At 43.9% G+C, this 16,016-nt stretch overlaps 1 protein-coding gene across 1 annotated transcript in view; it reads left to right on the top strand.

Moving 5' to 3' along the window:
• The window catches only part of SMARCA4 (SWI/SNF related, matrix associated, actin dependent regulator of chromatin, subfamily a, member 4), a 293,213-nt gene that overhangs the window by 121,972 nt on the left and 155,225 nt on the right, over window positions 1-16,016 (top strand). Inside the window, 1 exon segment of the mRNA XM_053719399.1 lies at window positions 9,586-9,632. Coding sequence (XP_053575374.1) covers window positions 9,586-9,632 — 47 coding nt within the window.

Below are 16,016 nucleotides of genomic sequence, written 5' to 3'. Positions count from 1 at the left end.
GGAATCTTCAGACCATTTTTTTTAAGAAGTGTACTATCCTTCAAGATGGAAACTATTAATTGGTTCCATTCCTCCCTTGATCCTAGAGGTTCAATTTATGACAACGGTGGATTAAAGGACGAGTACCTACATGTGCCGTTCACGAGAATCGTCTCAAGTTCTAGGGTTTGCCTTTCTGGACAAACACTTCCTGTTCGTGGTCCTTCCTTTCGGTCTTGCCACAGTTCCGAGTTTTCACAGAGGCTCTGGGATCTCTATTGGCGGTGCTTCAGTTACGGGGCATTGCAGTGGCGCCCTTTCTGGCTGATATCCTAGTCCAGGCGTCATCCTTACAGCAAGCAAGATTTACACGGACACAGTGTTATACTTCCCGTGATCTCACGGGTGGAAGGTGACTTTTTGAAAAGTGTTCCTTAGTCCCAAGCACAAGGGTAACTTACTTGGGAATCATGACAAATTCCATATCAATGAAGATTTTTCTGACTGAGGTCAGGAAATCAAGGTCTATCGATACTGGTCTAGTCCTTCAGTCCACTTCTCAGCCTTCAGTGGCTCAGTGCATAGAGGTAATCGGGCTGATGGTGACGGCAATGGACAATAGCCGGACAGATAGCTCAGCATGCTAAGGCACTGTGGCTGAGCTCTGTAACAACCCAAGGGTTGCAGGTTCAATCCCGGTGAGGTCCACTCAGCCTTTCATCCTTCCAAGGTTGATAAAATGAGCAGCGCCTTGAGACCCTTAAAATTCTGTTTGTTCGTTCCACCTCAGACCTATGCAGGTAAGCATACTCAGGCAATGGAACGGAGACTATGCAGACTTGTCTCCTCTAACTCTGGATCAGGAGACAAGGGACTCTCTTCTATGGTGGTTGTCTCTTGATCACCTATCCCAGGGAACATGATTTTGCAAAGTGTGGACTCAGGCGGAGTCTGTACTTTTTATAAACATCCTGAAACTGAGAGTGATCTTCAATGCTCTTCTGGTCTGACCTCAGTTGGCTTCGGCCCAGTTCATCAGTTTTCAGACGGACAACATGACCGCCTTACATCAATCATCAGGGAGGAACGAGGAGTTCCTTAACGATGGCTGGGGTAGCCAAGATTATCCAGTGGGCGGAGGCTCATTCTTGCTCTCTGTCAGCGATCCATATCCCAGGGGTGGACACTTGGGAAACGGATTTTCTGAATAGACAGACTTTTCATCCGGGAGAGTGGGAACTCCATCCGGGAGTATTCTCCAACCTGATTCTCAAATGGGGTCGGCCGGAGTTAGATCTCATGGCATCTTGCCAGAATGCCAAGCTTCCGAGATACGGGTCCAGGTCCAGGGATCCCCAGGCCGAGCTGATAGATGCTTTCGCAGTTCCTTGGTCCTTCAACCTAGCATACCTATTCCCTCCGTTTGCTCTTCTTCCCCGGGTTATTGCTCGAATCAAACGGGAGAAGGCATCAGTGATAATCATCGCTCCTGCGTGGCCTCGCAGGATTTGGTATGCCGATCTGGTGGACATGCCTTGGACACTTCCGTTGAGGAAGGACTTTCTTATTCAGGGTCCCATCCTCCACCCAAATCTAGTTTCTCTGAAGCTGACTGCTTGGAGATTGAACGCTTGATCCTATACAAGCGAGGTTTCTCTGATTTGGTCATAGATACCTTATTTCAGGCAGGTAAGCTTGTAACTAGGAAGATTTACCATAATATAGGGCGTAAATATCTTTATTGGTGTGAATCCAAGCGTTACTCATGGAGTAGAGTTAGGATTCCCAGGATTTTGTCTTTTCTCTAAGAAGGTTTGGAGAAGGGTTTGTCAGTGAGTTCCCCAAAGGGTCAGATCTCTGCTTTATCTATTTTGTTACACGAGTGTCTGGCAGATGTCCCAGATGGTCAATACTTTTGTCAGGCTTTGATTAACATCAGGCCTGTGTTTAATCCAATTGCTCCTCCATGAGTTTGAATTTAGATCTTAAAGTTCTTCAAGGGGTTCCGTTTGAACCTATGCATTCCATAGATATTAAGTTGTTATCTTGCAAAGTTTTATTTATTGTTGCCATTTCTTCTGCTCGAAGAGTGTCTAAGCTTTTGGCATTACAATATAATTCGCCTTACCTTATTTTTCATTCGGATAAGGTGGTGTTATGTACTAAACTTTGGTTTTCTTCCTAAGGTTGTTTCAGACAAGAACATTAATTAGGAGATTGTTGTTCCTTCCTTGTGTCTTAATCCTTCTTCTCAGAAGGAACATTTTCTGCACAATTTGGACGTAGTACGTGGTTTAAAATTTTACTTAAAAGCGACTAAGGACTTTCGTCAATAGTCTTCTCTGACATTTTCTCTTGTTAAGTGTAGTCAGTCCACGGGTCATCAATTACTTATGGGATTATATCTCTTCCCCAACAGGAAGTTGCAAGAGGATCACCCAAGCAGAGCTGCTATATAGCTCCTTCCCTCACATGTCATATCCAGTCATTCTCTTGCAAACTAACTAAAGATAGGTTGTTGTGAGAGGTCTGTGGTGTTTTTAAACTTAGTTTATTTCTTCAATCAAAAGTTTATTTTAAATGGCACCGGAGTGTGCTGTTTGTTTCTCAGGCAGCATTAGAAGAAGAATCTGCCTGCGTTTTCTATGATCTTAGCAGACGTAACTAAGATCCACTGGCTGTTCTTGCACGTTCTGAGTGAGGTAACTTCAGAAAAGGGGAATAGCATGCAGGGCCCCCCTGCAAACGAGGTATGTGCAGTAAATTATTTTTCTAAGCAATGGAATTGACTGAGAAATTACTGCTGATACCAATGTAATGTAAGTTCAGCCTTAAATGCAGTGGTAACGACTGGTATTAGGCTGAGGAGTGTGTGTACACTGAAGTATTTTTCTAGGGAATGGAATTTGACTCAGAAAATACTGTTAATACTGAAGTAATGTGTGAGCCTTAACTGCAGTAAAAGCGACTGGTAGCAGGCTTATTAATAACACTTCATAACTTTTAAAATGTATGTTCAAAACGTTTACTGGCATGTTAATCGTTTTTTGTGAGGTACTTGGTGATAAAACTTATTGGGGCATGATTTTTACCACATGGCTAACTTTTGTTTCTGCATAGAAACAGTTAACTGAGCTTCCCCACTGTTGTAATATGAGTGGGAGGGGTCTATTTTAGCGCTTTTTTGCGCAGTAAAAATTCAGTCACAATCTTCCTACTTCATCCTCCATGATCCAGGACGTCTCTAGAGAGCTCAGGGGTCTTCAAAATTCATTTTGAGGGAGGTAATCAGTCACAGCAAACCTGTGACAGTGTGTTTTGACTGTGATAAAAACTTTAATTATTAAATTGTTATCCGTTTTTGGGTATTAAGGGGTTAATCATCCATTTGCTGGTGGGTGCAATCCTTTGCTAACTTAATACATTTACTGTGAAAATTTGGTTGCTATAACTAATTTGGTTCATTGTTATTTCAACTGTGACAGCTTTTTGTGCTTCTTAAAGGCACAGTAGCGTTTTTTATATTGCTTGTAAATTTATTTGAAAAAGTATTTTCCAAGGTTGTGTAGTAAATGCATTGATGTAACTTTAAATAAAAGTCAGTCTTTACATGCAAAGAAATTATCACCAGACAACGAGGGGGAAGTTATGCCGACTAACTCTCCTCACGTGTCAGTACCTTCGCCTCCCGCTCAGGAGGTGCGTGATTTTGTGGCGCCAAGTACATCAGGGAGGCCCTTACAAATCACTTTGCAAGACATGGCTACTGTTATGACAGAAGTATTATCTAAATTGCCAGAATTAAGAGGCAAGCGTGATAGCTCTGGGTTAAGGACAGAGCGCGCGGATGATGTGAGAGCCATGTCCGATACTGCGTCACAATTTGCAGAACATGAAGACGGAGAGCTTCATTCTGTGGGTGACAGATCTGATCCAGGGAGACTGGATTCAGAGATTTCTAATTTTAAATTTAAGCTCTGAATGATTGTAACACGGTTGCAATTCCAGAAAAATTATGTAGGTTGGATAGATACTATGCGGTACCGGTGTGTACTGACGTGTTTCCTATACCTAAAAGGCTTACAGAGATTATTAGGAAGGAGTGGGATAGACCCGGTGTGCCTTTTCCCCTCCTCCCATATTTAGGAAAATGTTTCCTATAGACCCCACCACACGAGACTTATGGCAGACGGTCCCTAAGGTGGAGGGAGCGGTTTCTACTTTAGCTAAGCGTACCACTATCCCGGTGGAGGATAGTTGTGTCTTTTCAGATCCAATGGATAAAAAATTAGGTTACCTTAAGAAAATGTTTGTTCAACAAGGTTTTATCTTACAGCCCCTTGCATGCATTGCGCCTGTCACTGCTGCGGCGGCGGCATTCTGGTTTGAGTCTCTGGAAGAGGCCATTCGCACAGCTCCATTGGATGAAATTATGAACGAACAAGCTTAAAGCACTTAAGCTAGCCAACGCATTTGTTTCTGATGCCGTTGTACATTTAACCAAACTTATGGCTAAGAACTCCGGATTCGCCATCCAAGCGTGCAGATCGCTATGGCTTAAATCCTGGTTAGCTGACGTGACTTCTAAATCTAAATTGCTTAATATTCCTTTCAAAGGGCAGACCTTATTCGGGCCCGGCTTGAAAGAAATTATCGCTGACATTACGGGAGGTAAGGGCCATGCTCTACCTCAGGACAGGGCCAAATCAAAGGCCAAACAGTCTAATTTTCGTGCCTTTCGTAACCTCAAGGCAGGAGCAGCATCAACTTCCTCTGCTCCAAAACAGGAAGGAGCTGTTGCTCGTTACAGACAGGGCTGGAAAACTAACCAGTCCTGGAACAAGGGCAAGCAGGCCAGAAAACCTGCTGCTGCCCCTAAGACATCATGAAGAGAGGGCCCCCTATCCGGAAACGGATCTAGTGGGGGGCAGACTTTCTCTCTTCGTGCAGGCTTGGGCAAGAGATGTCCAGGATCCCTGGGCGTTGGAGATCATATCTCAGGGATATCTTCTGGACTTCAAAGCTTCTCCTCCACAAGGGAGATTTCATCTTTCAAGGTTATCAGCAAACCAAATAAAGAAAGAGGCGTTTCTACGCTGTGTACAAGACCTCTTACTAATGGGGGTGATCCACCCAGTTCCGCGGAAGGAACACGGGCAGGGATTCTATTCAAATCTGTTTGTGGTTCCCAAGAAAGAGGGAACCTTCAGACCAATCTTGGACTTAAAAATCCTAAACAAATTCCTAAGAGTTCCATCATTCAAAATGGAAACTATTCGAACCATCCTACCCATGATCCAAGAGGGTCAGTACATGACCACTGTGGACTTAAAGGATGCCTACCTTCACATACCGATTCACAAGGATCATTATCGGTACCTAAGATTAGCCTTCCTAGACAGGCATTACCAGTTTGTAGCTCTTCCCTTCGGGTTAGCTACGGCTCCAAGAATCTTTACAAAAGTTCTGGGCTCACTTCTGGCGGTACTAAGACCGCGTGGCATAGCGGTGGCTCCCTACCTAGACGACATTCTGATACAAGCGGCAAGTTTTCAAACTGCCAAGTCTCATACAGAGATAGTTCTGGCATTTCTGAGGTCGCATGGGTGGAAGGTGAATGTGGAAAAGTTCTCTATTACCACTCACAAGGGTTCCCTTCCTAGGGACTCTTATAGATTCTATAGAGATGAAAATTTACCTGACGGAGTCCAGGTTATCAAAACTTCTAAATGCTTGCCGTGCCCTTCATTCCATTCCACACCCGTCAGTAGCTCAGTGCATGGAAGTAATCGGCTTAATGGTAGCGGCAATGGACATAGTACCATTTGCGCGACTGCATCTCAGACCGCTGCAATTGTGCATGCTAAGTCAGTGGAATGGGGATTATTCAGATTTGTCCCCTCTACTAAATCTGGACCAAGAGACCAGAGATTCTCTTCTATGGTGGCTTTCTTGGCCCCACCTGTCCAAGGGGATGACCTTTCGCAGGCCAGATTGGACGATTGTAACAACAGACGCCAGCCTTCTAGGTTGGGGCGCAGTCTGGAATTCCCTGAAGGCTCAGGGATCATGGACTCAGGAGGAGAAACTCCTCCCAATAAATATTCTGGAGTTAAGAGCAATATTCAATGCTCTTCTAGCTTGGCCTCAGTTAGCAACCCTGAGGTTCATCAGATTTCAGTCGGACAACATCATGACTGTGGCTTACATCAATCATCAAGGGGGAACCAGGAGTTCCCTAGCGATGTTGGAAGTCTCAAAGATAATTCGCTGGGCAGAGTCTCACTCTTGCCACCTGTCGGCAATCTACATCCCAGGCGTGGAGAACTGGGAGGCAGATTTTCTAAGTCGCCAGACTTTTCATCCGGGGGAGTGGGAACTTCATCCGGAGGTCTTTGCTCAACTGATTCATCGTTGGGGCAAACCAGATCTGGATCTCATGGCGTCTCGCCAGAACGCCAAGCTTCCTTGCTACGGGTCCAGGGACCCGGGAGCGGTGCTGATAGATGCTCTGACAGCCCCTTGGGTCTTCAACATGGCTTATGTGTTTCCACCATTTCCGATGCTTCCTCGACTGATTGCCAAGATCAAACAGGAGAGAGCATCGGTGATTCTGATAGCGCCTGCGTGGCCACGCAGTACCTGGTATGCAGACCTAGTGGACATGTCGTCCTGTCCACCATGGTTTCTGCCTCTGAGGCAGGACCTTCTAATTCAGGGTCCTTTCAACCATCCAAATCTAATTTCTCTGAGGCTGACTGCATGGAGATTGAATGCTTGATTCTATCAAAGCGTGGCTTCTCGGAGTCGGTTATTGATACCTTAATACAGGCTAGGAAACCTGTTACCAGAAGAATTTACCATAAGATATGGCGTAAATATTTGTATTGGTGCGAATCCAAGAGTTACTCATGGAGTAAGGTTAGGATTCCTAGGATATTGTCTTTTCTACAAGAGGGTTTAGAAAAGGGCTTTTCCGCTAGTTCGTTAAAAGGACAGATTTCTGCTCTGTCTATTCTTCTACACAAGCGTCTGGCAGAAATTCCAGACGTTCAGGCTTTTTGTCAGGTTTTGGCTAGGGTTAAGCCTGTGTTTAAGACTGTTGCTCCGCCGTGGAGCTTAAACTTAGTTCTTAACGTCCTGCAAGGCGTTCCATTTGAACCCCTTCATTCCATTGATATTAAGGTGTTATCTTGGAAAGTTCTGTTTTTGATGGCTATTTCCTCGGCTCGAATAGTCTGAGTTATCTGCCTTACATTGTGATTCTCCTTATCTGATTTTTCATTCAGACAAGGTAGTTCTGCGTACTAAACCTGGGTTCTTACCTAAGGTAGTTTCTAAAAGGAATATCAATCAAGAGATTGTTGTTCCATCATTGTGTCCTAACCCTTCTTCAAAGAAGGAACGACTTTTGCATAATCTGGACGTAGTCCGTGCCCTGAAGTTCTATTTGCAGGCAACTAAAGATTTTCGTCAAACTTCTTCCCTGTTTGTCGTTTACTCTGGACAGAGGAGAGGTCAAAAGGCTTCGGCTACCTCTCTCTCTTTTTGGCTTCGTAGCATAATACGTTTAGCCTATGAGACTGCTGGACAGCAGCCTCCTGAAAGGATTACAGCTCATTCTACTAGAGCTGTGGCTTCCACCTGGGCCTTTAAAAATGAGGCTTCTGTTGAACAGATTTGCAAGGCTGCGACTTGGTCTTCACTTCACATTTTTTCAAAGTTTTACAAATTTGACACTTTTGCTTCTTCGGAGGCTATTTTTGGGAGAAAGGTACTTCAGGCAGTGGTTCCCTCCGTTTAAAGTTCCTGCCTTGTCCCTCCCTTCATCCGTGTACTTTAGCTTTGGTATTGGTATCCCATAAGTAATGGATGACCCGTGGACTGACTACACTTAACAAGAGAAAACATAATTTATGCTTACCTGATAAATTTATTTCTCTTGTAGTGTAGTCAGTCCACGGCCTGCCCTGTCTTTTAAGGCAGATCTAAATTTTTAATTAAACTCCAGTCACCACTGCACCCTATGGTTTCTCCTTTCTCGTCTTGTTTCGGTCGAATGACTGGATATGACATGTGAGGGGAGGAGCTATATAGCAGCTCTGCTTGGTTGATCCTCTTGCAACTTCCTGTTGGGGAAGAGATATAATCCCATAAGTAATGGATGACCCGTGGACTGACTACACTACAAGAGAAATAAATTTATCAGGTAAGCATAAATTATGTTTTTTTTTCTGGAGAACGTAAGGGTCAGAAAGTTACGGCTACCTCTTTCCTTTTGGTTGAAGAGTATCGTCCGTTTTGCATATGACACTGCTGGACAGCAGCCTCCTGAAAGAGTTACGGCTCATTCCACCAGGGCTGTTGCTTCCTCATGGGCATTCAAAAATAATGCTTCAGTTGAGCAGATTTGCAAGGCTGCAACTTGGTCTTCTCTTCAATCTTTTTCTAAATTTTACAAATTTGATGCCTTTGCTTCGGCTGAGGCTGTTTTTGGAGAAAGGTTCTTCAAGCAGTGGTGCCTTCTGTTTAGGTTTCCTGTCTTATCCCTCCCTTTTCATCCGTGTACTCTAGCTTTGGTATTGTATCACACAAGTAAGGATGAAATCCGTGGACTCATCGCGTCTTTAAAAAGAAAATTTATGCTTACCTGATTTGTTTCTTTTTAGACACCATGAGTCCACGGCCCGCCGTGTTCTGAGACAGGTTATTAATTTTTGTAAACTTCAGACACCTGTGCCCCTTGGCTTTTCCTTTCTCTTCCTAAACTTCGGTCGAATGACTGGAGTGGGAGTGAAGGGAGGAGCTATATAACAGCTCTGCTGTGGTGCTCTTTGCCGCCTCCTGCTGACCAGGAGGCGTAATCCCACAAGTAAGGATGAAATCCGTGGACTCATCGTGTCTAAAAAGAAACTAATTTATCAGGTAAGCATAAATTTTCTTTTTAATCTTGAAAGCCGCTCCAGCGATTTCCGCTCATGCCACTCGTCACTTTATACGTCAGCAATGACAAATACAGCATCCTCCAATTACGGCTTCCCCCCCCCCCCCCGTTATTGGAGAAAGCCGGATTCGTCATTTTTGACACATGGAGCGGCTTTCAAGATTAAAAGGTAAGTATTTTAACAAAACAAGTAAAATTTTAAGTTTGATGAATGAAAGTGCCCCTGTTTTTAATAGGGTTTTTAAAAACCGGGCACTGATTCAAACTGGACATTCACTTTAAGGACTAGTTGAAACGCTGATATTAGGGACATGATACCCATTTACCCATGTTTACTCAGTAGGGAAAATTTGTAATTTGGTAGCAATATAAGATTGTCAACACAAGATTCAAAGTTACAGCTGTAGGCCAGGCCGAATATTAATATAACAGAAAATAAAATGACCAGTCCTTTCATGTTAACTTAAATAAACTTCACTAGTGCTAAGAACTAAACTAGAATCAATAACTATAAATGTACTACATAATTAGAATATAAACCTTACTGCCTCTCTAGATTTCTTGGGTACATTTTGTTTCGCTAATAAATTGTTGTGAAAAAAGCATTGTCTAACCATCTACTTGTGTTTTGTTTTGTTTGTTTTTTTTTTTTTTTCTCCCAGGAATCATTCTCTGAACACTTGGGCTTCACTGGAGGCATTGTACAGGGGTGAGCTAACAAACCTATCAGTTCAGCAGCAATTAGGAAGCATATTTAGAGGGCTTTTTGTCTTATAGAGTTTAGTGCTTATTTTCTTCATACACGGAAAGAGTCCACAGCTGCATTCATTACTTTTGGGAAATTCAGAACCTGAATTCAGATACCCCAGCCAAAGGCTTAAATACCTCTCTCACTTCCCCCAGTCATTCTTTGCCTTTCGTCCCAGGAGGTTAGCAGAAAAGTGTCAAGTTTTTCGATTAGTCTCTTATGGAGGGTAGTACTCTTCGGAATGGGACTGGAGTTTTAAGTAGTCCTGACAGCCTCTCAGTGAGAGCATGGATGAAAGTTAGTCTGGAGATGCAGGGAGAGTCTTCCTGCGAAACAATCCCGACTCAGATTAACAGCTCCACAAGCATTCAGCGTTGATTAGTTTTGTTGCCTGCTTTCTTCTCTCAAGTCCATGGCAGAAGCGACGCTACTATCTGTCACACTTTAAGGGCCGTGTTCCTGTTCCATGGCATAGATTCCAGTAAGATTGTTTGTTTCATTTTACTTTCCTCATGGATGTATTGTAATTACAACAGTTTATCCGAGAGGTTACAACCTTGTGTGAATAACTTAAATACAGGGTCTCAGTAAGGCTCCTTTTCTTCTGTTATGTGTGATCAGTCCACGGGTCATCATTACTTCTGGGATATAACTCCTCCCCAACAGGAAATGCAAGAGGATTCACCCAGCAGAGCTGCATATAGCTCCTCCCCTCTACGTCAGTCCCAGTCATTCTCTTGCACCCAACGACTAGATAGGATGTGTGAGAGGACTATGGTGATTATACTTAGTTTTTATGACTTCAATCAAAAGTTTGTTATTTTAAAATAGCACCGGAGCGTGTTATTACTTCTCTGGCAGAGTTTGAGGAAGAATCTGACAGAGATTTTTTACTATGATTTTAACCGGAGTCGTTAAGATCATATTGCTGTTCTCGACCATCTGAGGGAGGTAAAGGCTTCAGATCAGGGGACAGCGGGCAGATGAATCTGCATTGAGGTATGTGGCAGTTTTTATTTTCTGAATGGAATTGATGAGAAAAGCCTGCCATACCGTTAAAATGACATGTATGTATACACTTCAGTATTCTGGGGATGGTATTTCACCGGAACTACTGTGTTAAGGTCACTAATCCTTTTAATAACTATTCTCATGTTAAACGTTTTTGCTGGAATGTAGAATCGTTTACATTGCTGAGGTACTGTGTGAATAAATGTTTGGGCATTATTTTCCACTTGGCAGTTTTTTGCTTTAATTGTGACAGTTTCGTTTCTCTTCACTGCTGTGTGGGAGAGGGAGGGGCCGTTTTTGGCGCTCTTTGCTACGCATCAAAAAATTCCAGTCAGCTACTTTTATATGTCCTGCATGATCCGGTTCATCTCTGACAGATCTCAGGGGTCTTCAAACTTCTTTGAAGGGAGGTAAATTCTCTCAGCAGAGCTGTGAGAATTCTTATAGTGACTGTGTATAAAAAACGTTGTTTTGTTTTCTTATGTACAAATTTAATTAGTGTTGTTTTTTACTAATGGGAACAAACCTTTGCTAAAAGTTGTGTTGTTTTAAAATTTGATGCAATAACTGTTTTTCAGTTCATTATTTCAACTGTCATTTAATCGTTAGTACCTCTTTGAGGCACAGTACGTTTTTTGCTAAAAAAGATTATAACCAAGTTGTAAGTTTTTTGCTAGTGTGTTAAACATGTCTGACTCAGAGGAAGATATCTGTGTCATTTGTTCCAATGCCAAGGTGGAGCCCAATAGAAATTTATGTACTAACTGTATTGATGCTACTTTAAATAAAAGTCAATCTGTACAATGTGAACAAATTTCACCAAACAGCGAGGGGAGAGTTATGCCGACTAACTCGCCTCACGCGACAGTACCTGCATCTCCCGCCCGGGAGGTGCGTGATATTTTGGCGCCTAGTACATCTGGGCGGCCATTACAGATAACATTACAAGATATGGCTACTGTTATGACTGAAGTTTTGTCTAAATTACCTGAACTAAGAGGCAAGCGTGATCACTCTGGGGTGAGAACAGAGTGCGCTGACAATGCTAGGGCCATGTCTGATACTGCGTCACAACTCGCAGAGCATGAGGACGGAGAGCTTCATTCTGTGGGTGACGGTTCTGATCCAAACAGATTGGACTCAGATATTTCAAATTTTAAATTTAAATTGGAGAACCTCCGTGTACTACTAGGGGAGGTCTTAGCAGCTCTCAACGATTGTAACACTGTTGCAATACCAGAGAAACTGTGTAGGTTGGATAAATACTTTGCGGTACCGGCGAGTACTGACGTTTTTCCTATACCTAAGAGACTAACTGAAATTGTTACTAAGGAGTGGGATAGACCCGGTGTGCCGTTCTCACCCCCTCCAATATTTAGAAAGATGTTTCCAATAGACGCCACCACTCGGGACTTATGGCAAACGGTCCCCAAGGTGGAGGGAGCAGTTTCTACTTTAGCTAAGCGTACCACTATCCCGGTGGAGGATAGCTGTGCTTTCTCAGATCCAATGGATAAAAAATTAGAGGGTTACCTTAAGAAAATGTTTGTTCAACAAGGTTTTATATTACAACCCCTTGCATGTATCGCGCCGATTACGGCTGCGGCAGCATTTTGGATTGAGTCGCTTGAAGAGAACCTTAGTTCCTCTACGCTAGACGACATTACGGACAGGCTTAGAGTCCTTAAACTAGCTAATTCTTTCATTTCGGAGGCCGTAGTACATTTAACCAGACTTACGGCTAAGAACTCAGGATTCGCCATACAGGCACGCAGGGCACTGTGGCTAAAATCCTGGTCAGCTGATGTTACTTCTAAGTCCAAATTACTTAATATACCTTTCAAGGGGCAGTCCTTATTCGGGCCCGGTTTGAAAGAAATTATCGCTGACATTACGGGAGGTAAGGGCCACGCCCTACCTCAAGACAAGGCCAAAGCTAAGGCTAGACAGTCTAATTTTCGTCCCTTTCGGAATTTCAAAACAGGAGCAGCATCAACCTCCACTGCACCAAAACAGGAAGGAGCTGTTGCTCGTTGCAGGCAAGGCTGGAAGCCTAACCAGTCCTGGAACAAAAGCAAGCAGGCCAGGAAACCTGCTGCTGCCCCAAAGACAGCATGAACCGAGAGCCCCCGATCCGGGACCGGATCTAGTAGGGGGCAGACTCTCTCTCTTCGCCCAGGCCTGGGCAAGAGATGTTCAGGATCCCTGGGCACTAGAGATCATATCTCAGGGATACCTTCTAGACTTCAAATTATCTCCCCCAAGAGGGAGATTTCATCTGTCAAGGTTGTCAACAAACCAGATAAAGAAAGAAGCGTTTCTACGCTGCGTACAAGATCTGTTAACAATGGGAGTGATCCATCCGGTTCCGTGGTCGGAACAAGGACAAGGGTTCTACTCAAACCTGTTTGTGGTTCCCAAAAAAGAGGGAACTTTCAGGCCAATCTTAGATTTAAAGACTCTAAACAAATTCCTAAGAGTTCCATCGTTCAAAATGGAAACTATTCGGACAATCTTACCCATGATCCAAGAGGGTCAGTACATGACCACAGTGGATTTAAAGGATGCTTACCTTCACATACCGATCCACAAAGATCATCACCGGTATCTAAGGTTTGCCTTCTTAGACAGGCACTACCAGTTTGTAGCTCTTCCATTCGGATTGGCTACGGCTCCAAGAATCTTCACAAAGGTTCTAGGTGCCCTTCTAGCGGTACTAAGACCGCGAGGGATTTCGGTAGCTCCGTACCTAGACGACATTCTAATACAAGCTTCAAGCTTTCAAACTGCCAAGTCTCATACAGAGTTAGTTCTGGCATTTCTAAGGTCGCATGGATGGAAAGTGAACGAAAAGAAGAGTTCTCTCTTTCCTCTCACAAGAGTTCCATTCTTGGGGACTCTTATAGATTCTGTAGAAATGAAGATTTACCTGACAGAAGACAGGTTAACAAAACTTCAAAATGCATGCCGCGTCCTTCATTCCATTCAACACCCGTCAGTAGCTCAATGCATGGAGGTGATCGGCTTAATGGTAGCGGCAATGGACATAGTACCTTTTGCACGCCTACACCTCAGACCGCTGCAATTATGCATGCTAAGTCAGTGGAATGGGGATTACTCAGATTTGTCCCCTACTCTGAATCTGAATCAAGAGACCAGAAATTCTCTTCTATGGTGGCTTCATCGGCCACACCTGTCCAGGGGAATGCCATTCAGCAGGCCAGACTGGACAATTGTAACAACAGACGCCAGCCTACTAGGTTGGGGCGCTGTCTGGAATTCTCTGAAGGCTCAGGGACTATGGAATCAGGAGGAGAGTCTCCTTCCAATAAACATTCTGGAATTGAGAGCAGTTCTCAATGCCCTTCTGGCTTGGCCCCAGTTAATAACTCGGGGGTTCATCAGGTTTCAGTCGGACAACATCACGACTGTAGCTTACATCAACCATCAGGGAGGGACAAGAAGCTCCCTAGCAATGATGGAAGTATCAAAGATAATTCGCTGGGCAGAGTCTCACTCTTGCCACCTGTCAGCAATCCACATCCCGGGAGTGGAGAACTGGGAGGCGGATTTCTTGAGTCGCCAGACTCTTCATCCGGGGGAGTGGGAACTTCATCCGGAGGTCTTTGCCCAAATACTTCGACGTTGGGGCAAACCAGAGATAGATCTCATGGCGTCTCGCCAGAACGCCAAACTTCCTCGCTACGGGTCCAGATCCAGGGATCCGGGAGCAGTTCTGATAGATGCTTTGACAGCACCTTGGAACTTCAGGATGGCTTATGTGTTTCCACCCTTCCCGCTGCTTCCTCGATTGATTGCCAAAATCAAACAGGAGAGAGCATCAGTAATTCTAATAGCACCTGCTTGGCCACGCAGGACTTGGTATGCAGATCTAGTGGACATGTCATCCTGTCCGCCTTGGTCTCTACCTCTAAGACAGGACCTTCTGATACAGGGTCCATTCAAACATCAAAATCTAACTTCTCTGAAGCTGACTGCTTGGAAATTGAACGCTTGATTTTATCAAAACGTGGTTTTTCTGAGTCGGTTATTGATACCCTGATTCAGGCTAGGAAGCCTGTTACCAGAAGGATTTACCATAAAATATGGCGGAAATACCTATACTGGTGCGAATCCAAAGGTTACTCCTGGAGTAAGGTTAGGATCGCTAGGATATTGTCTTTTCTACAAGAAGGTTTAGAAAAGGGTTTATCAGCTAGTTCATTAAAGGGACAGATTTCAGCTCTGTCCACTTTGTTACACAGACGTCTGTCAGAAAATCCAGACGTCCAGTCCTTTTGTCAGGCTTTAGCTAGGATCAAGCCTGTGTTTAAGGCTTTTGCTCCACCATGGAGTTTAAACTTAGTTCTTAACGTTTTACAGGGTGTTCCGTTTGAACCCCTTCATTCCATTGATATAAAAATGTTATCTTGGAAAGTTCTGTTTTTAATGGCTATTTCCTCGGCTCGAAGAGTCTCTGAGTTATCAGCCTTACATTGTGATTCCCCTTATCTGATTTTTCACTCAGACAAGGTAGTTCTGCGTACTAAACCTGGGTTCTTACCTAAGGTAGTCACTAACAGGAACATCAATCAAGAGATTGTTGTCCCATCCTTGTGTCCAAATCCTTCTTCAAAGAAGGAACGTCTTTTACACAATCTGGATGTAGTTCGTGCCCTCAAGTTCTACTTGCAGGCAACTAAAGATTTTCGCCAAACTTCTTCCTTGTTTGTCGTTTACTCTGGACAGAGGAGAGGTCAAAAAGCTTCTGCTACCTCTCTCTCTTTTTGGCTTCGTAGCATAATACGTTTAGCCTATGAGACTGCTGGACAGCAGCCTCCTGAAAGAATTACAGCTCACTCCACTAGAGCTGTGGCTTCCACTTGGGCCTTTAAGAATGAGGCCTCTGTTGAACAGATTTGCAAGGCTGCAACTTGGTCTTCGCTTCATACTTTTTCCAAATTTTACAAATTTGACACTTTTGCTTCTTCGGAGGCTATTTTTGGGAGAAAGGTTCTTCAGGCAGTGGTTCCTTCTGTATAATGAGCCTGCCTATCCCTCCCGTCATCCGTGTACTTTTGCTTTGGTATTGGTATCCCAGAAGTAATGATGACCCGTGGACTGATCACACATAACAGAAGAAAACATAATTTATGCTTACCTGATAAATTCCTTTCTTCTGTTGTGTGATCAGTCCACGGCCCGCCCTGTTTTAAGGCAGGTAAATATCTTTTAAATTATACTCCAGTCACCACTTCACCCTTGGTTACTCCTTTCTCGTTGTTTCTTGGTCGAATGACTGGGACTGACGTAGAGGGGAGGAGCTATATGCAG

This window comes from Bombina bombina, chromosome 6 (genome assembly GCF_027579735.1).
Source record: "Bombina bombina isolate aBomBom1 chromosome 6, aBomBom1.pri, whole genome shotgun sequence".
NCBI lineage: Eukaryota > Metazoa > Chordata > Amphibia > Anura > Bombinatoridae > Bombina > Bombina bombina.
The sequence above is the reverse complement of the archived record's forward strand: the minus strand, read 5'-3'. Positions and strand labels throughout refer to the sequence as shown.